This window comes from Gavialis gangeticus, unplaced genomic scaffold (genome assembly GCF_001723915.1).
Source record: "Gavialis gangeticus isolate Ggan-Ray unplaced genomic scaffold, GavGan_comp1, whole genome shotgun sequence".
Classification (NCBI taxonomy): domain Eukaryota; kingdom Metazoa; phylum Chordata; order Crocodylia; family Gavialidae; genus Gavialis; species Gavialis gangeticus.
The window spans coordinates 55,544,518-55,550,047 of NW_017729024.1; the positions used below are offsets into that span (position 1 = coordinate 55,544,518).

Consider the following 5,530-nt stretch of genomic DNA (forward strand, 5'->3'; position numbering starts at 1 on the left):
TAGCCGTTATTCCTTGTTACTCCCAGTAGTGCTCGGGGAACAGGGACTCTCCCATTGCCTGATGGTCCCCTTGGCCAGTTTGTAGATGGCCACCAGATCCCCTCTCAGCCTTCTCTTGCGAAGGCTGAACAGGTTCAGGTCCCATAGCCTCTCCTCATAGGGCCTGCCCTGCTGCCCCCTGATCATGCGAGTGGCCCTCCTCTGGACCCTCTCCACGCTGTCCACATCCCTCCTGAAGTGCAGCGCCCAAAACTGGACGCAGTACTCCAGCTGCGGCCTGACCAGCGTCGCATAGTGGGGGAGGTTCACCACCTTGGACCTGCTAGAGATGCATCTGTGGGTGCATGATAAGGTGTGGTTAGCCTTCCTGACCGTGTCCTCACACTGTCGGCCCAGGTTCCTCTTGGAGTCAATAATGACTTCTAAAGTCAAGGTATATCATGTCCACTTCTCTTCCTGCATCCAGAGCCAGTCATCTTATCTGTCCCAAGCAAACACCCAAGGTCTGTGCCACAGTTTACCTTCAAGTTCTTCTCCAGCAGCTCCCAGGTTCAATGCTTGGCTGCTCTGGCAGTACAGACAGTATCCGTGGACCTAGACTGGACCTGATGCAACAGGCTCAAGAGGGCCTCTCCATAACAGGGACTTGGAAAACAAGCAGTTATCAAGCACAGGGTCTTGTCTCCTTCCCTGAATTTAAGTACTCTGATTTGAGTATAATAAAAAGTCTGATTGCTGATAGGAAATTTGGTTTAAAAGTATCTGACAGTTCTCATTCTCTACCCCCCACTAGGAGCAACCAATTTATAGCTTTTTCTTTTTTCATTTCACACTGAAATAAGGTGAGACTAGGGGTTTTTAAATCTCAAACATCAGCAGAGCTTCTAACTCCCCCTTTCCACCTTTCATTTCTCAACTTAATTAAAAAGCAGTCTGGATTCCTGTTCAGAGTCCATGTGCATATAACAATCCCAGGGTCATTTCAGTGTGAGTTACAATAAATAGTGTGTTTCTAGGAAGATTTTATATCTGAACTGTGGTCTCTAAAGACTTTGATTCTTCCTTTCCTACACACTTTATGTAAATTTTAGAGCTTCACTCAAATTAAAGCAAGAAAAGCAGGGAAGTTTCATTACAGCTCTGCCATTTTGGCCTCTTACTTTACTAAAACTTAATCCTTCCAGTTAGCTTGTTTCAGGTCAGAGAGGTAAAGAATAGATACTAGCAAGGTAATATAGCACACAGTAGGATCCAGTTCAAAGCCTGATTAAACAGATGCCTCCAGGAATGGACTTAAATCTACCATCCTCCTAAGAACACTGCAGATTTCTTCTATTATGTAGCCCACAGAATGAAGATATATTTAAAGAGATACAAGTTATAGTAGTTGGGAAATTTAATCAGATTCCATCCATACAGCATACGCTCAACCATAAATGTAATTTGAAGTGAGCAATGAATAGGGGTGGTGTGAAATGGGCCCTATGCAATTCCAATTCAGATTCGGCCTGAATCAGGGATGGAGATTCGATTAGCTGATTCAGATCACTGTCCCCAATCCGATTTGCCTGAATCCAAAGAGTTGATGCTGATTTGGAGAATCAGCGATTCCGACATAGACACAGATTTAAAAGTTATTTCTACGTACCTCCATGTACCAGCACGGCTTGTGAACGCTGCAATGCTGGGGTGCACGGAGCAACCCACTGGAGTGCGGGGTGGCCCTCTATGTGCTTGGCGGCAAACCCAGAAGGGGACTGGAAGTAATTCGGTTCCCCAGTGCCCCCATGGCTCAGCAATTGACCATGGGGGGACCTCGGGTGCCCCCCCCCCCGGAGGTACTAATCGCTAAGCCAGGGGTGTGGGGGGGGGCTTCTGGCCCATTTCCAGGTCTGCTGCCAAGTGCACTTGGGAGCCCCCCGCGCTTTTGTGGGACACTCTATGTGCCTCAGCATCACAGCACTCATGAGCCCCTGCTACCTAGAGGTATATAGAAAAAACATTTAAAGCTGCCTCTATGTCCGAATCTCTCCGAGTCTCTCCAAATTGATTTGGAGGGTTCCAATTCACTTCAGAGAAATTAAAGGGTCCTCTGATTCGATTCAGAGTCGGAGATTTGGGCACTGAATTGGGCCGAATCTCCACCAAATCGAATCAGGGACTGAAGCTTTACACAGCCCTAGCAATGAAAAGGCCTAGTACTTGCATCAGTAGCTCACAAAAGTACTTAAAGCAAAGCAAACAACAGCATCCTTGTTCCTGTACCCCCCAGATGTAGAAGCTGAGGTATACAGGGAGGACATGACTTCTATCAGTTCTCATCTATGTTTGTTTTCACTGAAGTTTAAGGTTTAGCTGAAAGTCTCCATCTGATCAGTGTTGCATGATATAATATTATTTCCAATTATTGACTGGAGCTAAAAGTGCTTCATTCCCAAGCTTGACATCTATACACAATAAGTCACCCCAAGATTCAAATTAGAGCTGGAAATCCACTACCGCACAAGAGAGCCGTATTTCATGTCAAGGTGTATAAATTAGTGCTTCTGTCAGCTCTGCTTGAATCTGAATGGTCACTGACCACCTCCAATAAATTAAGGGCCATGTTACTAGCTGGCTGAAAACTATCAAGGTTATCTATGGCCAAGATGCATAGCCTCCAGAATACTGCATTCACAAAAGAGATTTTATAACCTTGTGGTTGAAGAAGACTAAGGGGAATCCCAGACTAGCAAGTTACATACTTTGAAAACACTACAAATCTGTACTGTATACAATTTTATTAGGTTTTAAAGTGTTACAGTGGAGCAAATCATTTTTGAAAAAATGTAGGCATGTGTCTCATCCTTGATTCGATGCATACATGAACCACTTATATTTTAATTCATAACCAATTTATGCATATTGAATAAGTATTAAAATGTTTTCATGATCTATGAAATACATTATTGACGAGGAACTGAACAGATTTCACTGGACCCAAAACAGAAAGAGACAGCGACTGCAAAGCAGTATTTCAAGAGGTAAAAAGGGTGAACACTGCTTAAACATGCATGTAAAACACCACTTAACCAACTTTACTGCAAGACTTCTCAGCTATAATCTCAGCAATCTGTTTTTTTAAGAATACAAGTAGACACACCAGTAAGGTTTATGGTCTTGACTGCAATCTGGGTTGCAAGGCACCTAGGACTTCTGCTTCTTAGACCCATAGTTAGTCATTGAAAGATGCAGCAAAACATGCTGTGCAGATGGCTGCAGCCCTTGGGTCAAAATTTCAGTAGCACAGTGGTGAGCTTTGGATACAAATTGTAGGATTAGCGGACAGTAGGAAGAGTTTGCAGAAAGGTTTTCTGCCATGTGGGGCAGAGGCTGAATTTTTATTGGAGCCTGGACAGCCTAGAGATAAAAGAAGAGAAAAAATTACTATTTAACAATGGGAGGGATTAGCCCACATAACTGTCAACTGAAGAGTATTTGCCCAGATTACATTAGCACAGAGATCAATCTTGAAATGCTTTCTTACAGCATTTTGTTCTGCAGTCATTACAGCAGTTGGTAAAAGCTATTTCAATGGTGAACATGGCAAAGGAATCAGGAGCATACTTCTCTGGGACTCCAGGAATCTGACACTTTCCCGCACTGAAATTAAACACACAATTAGTTAAAACAAGACAGAGATCCTAGGTGGACAGTACTATAAGCTATCTTTAGACACGCCAAAACCAGCCCTCGCTCACCAGCTGCTACCACTCTGGCATCCTCATGCGCATAATGCCTTCCTGCTGCCCGGCTGTCTGGATTCTCATTCCACCACATAACGTGAACTAAGGAAACAAGAATGAGAGAGACTGATTCCTGAAGGCCCTCTCTATTGTTCTGGAATCCTGCACCAATTCACAAGACAAGCAGACTAGTAGACAATCCTTCTGCATACTTTTTGTCAGCTCATTTCATTGCATTTGAAAATCTCTCTCTCAGCACCCAAGTTTTTAAGGGCTTTAGATATTGTGTAAAACTGAATTCAGGGACACAGCTTTGCTCTGGAATCATAAAAAAAAAAGACAATGACCAGGCAACCACTGCATATGGCCACTGACAGTTTGAGAGGGCTCTATCAATCTGGAAACAAGCTCTGGCCATATTCTTGTTTGCATAAATACATCTTCTTTAAAATTTCAGGTCTTAGTTCTGTGACATGCATATTGCATTTCAATTCCCCACAGCACCCTGGTTCAAGGTGCATGTGCAGTAGCAAGAACTCCCTATTGGTATGATTTCAGTGCTCAGTACCTGTATCTTGGATATTGGCTCTGGACAAGCATAGTCAGAGACAGACCCAAGTGGTTCTAAATATGTTAAAGCCACATAATGGGCCCCAGACCCAAAATTCAAACTCCAAAGCTGTGGCTGTACAAAAATAGGAGTTCAAATAATTTTACCAACTTTCCTCCTGCTTACCTGGATCACGGAGCCATGCTGCCTTAGGTGAGAACAGGTTTTGAGGGGGGATGGTAGTGAGGGGTAGCTGACAACAGACCTATGTAAGATGAGCTCTATGCCCTACAAGGACATACAGGTCCACATTCTTCCCCTACCAGACAACCCACATTAGGTAAGAATGCAGGGAAAGTGTTTGCCTCTCTGTGCCCTTGTCTGTATTGGAAGCTGTCTAATGCTGTACCTGTATTCAGTAGCCCATATTCTGTGTGGAAAACACCGATCAGCTTAGTGTAGCCTGTATTGATGTGAGCACTGATAGCAGTTTTAAATGCCTGGCCCCACACAGCTGGTCCACCAGGTTTCATCTGGAATGTAACCATCTCGTATACCCCTGGCAGAAAAATACAAAAAAGAAATGCAAAATGAATACTCTGATTCTCCACGTTGGAGGGCTCTTGTCACAGCCACATTTACTACAATTCACTTAGAACAAAGATGTCAAATTCATCTGGCCCCATGGGCTACATGAGGGGAGCACAGCTGGTCTGTATGCCAGACTGGGCCTAGACCAGCACTATGTGTTGGATCCTGTGTGCAGGGCTGATTTGGTGCATGTGCCGCATGCAGTGCCAGTCGTGGCCCCACACACTGCATGCAGCATGTGCCAGCCCCAGACCTGTGCGTGGCACATGGCAAGTTCCAGGGCACGTACTGTATATGATGTATGGGGCTGGTCTGGAACGTGCATTGCCTGTGGCACCCGTGCTGGACTGCTCCTGCACACTGGATCCGGCAAGCAGGGCCTGTCTGTGGGTCCAATCTGGACTGGCCCAGATCCAGTGCACAGGGCTGGCCCAATGCAGGTTTCACATATAGTGCATGCCCCAGACTGTTCCCGTGCAACATGTGCTGACCTGAGCCCTGTGCAACACATGGGGTTGGTCCAAGGTGTCACATGTGGTGCCTATGCAATACAAGCCCTGTAAGCTGGATCCAGCACGCACAACTAGTCTGCAAGCCCAATCCAGACAGGCCTGAGATCCAGCATACAGGGCTGGTCTGGCACAGGTTCTGCATGCAGAGCATG

General features: G+C 45.3%; 1 protein-coding gene and 1 long non-coding RNA gene across 3 annotated transcripts in view; both read right to left on the bottom strand.

Moving 5' to 3' along the window:
* Positions 1-5,530, bottom strand: part of LOC109297389 — a 788,954-nt gene that overhangs the window by 355,109 nt on the left and 428,315 nt on the right. The gene's annotated exons all lie outside the window — the stretch shown is intronic.
* NIPSNAP3A (nipsnap homolog 3A) overlaps positions 2,769-5,530 on the bottom strand; it is a 15,930-nt gene continuing 13,168 nt past the window's right edge. Inside the window, exons 3-6 of one of the 2 annotated variants that reach the window (XM_019517102.1) lie at positions 4,685-4,834; positions 3,741-3,827; positions 3,527-3,642; positions 2,769-3,399 (exon numbers count right to left, since the gene is read on the bottom strand). In XM_019517102.1, the coding sequence (XP_019372647.1) occupies positions 3,566-3,642; positions 3,741-3,827; positions 4,685-4,834 (314 nt within the window). In that variant the 3' untranslated portion in view covers positions 2,769-3,399; positions 3,527-3,565. Of the gene's footprint in view, positions 3,643-3,740; positions 3,828-4,684; positions 4,835-5,530 lie in introns of both variants that reach the window. The other variant, XM_019517101.1, reaches the window with a different exon arrangement.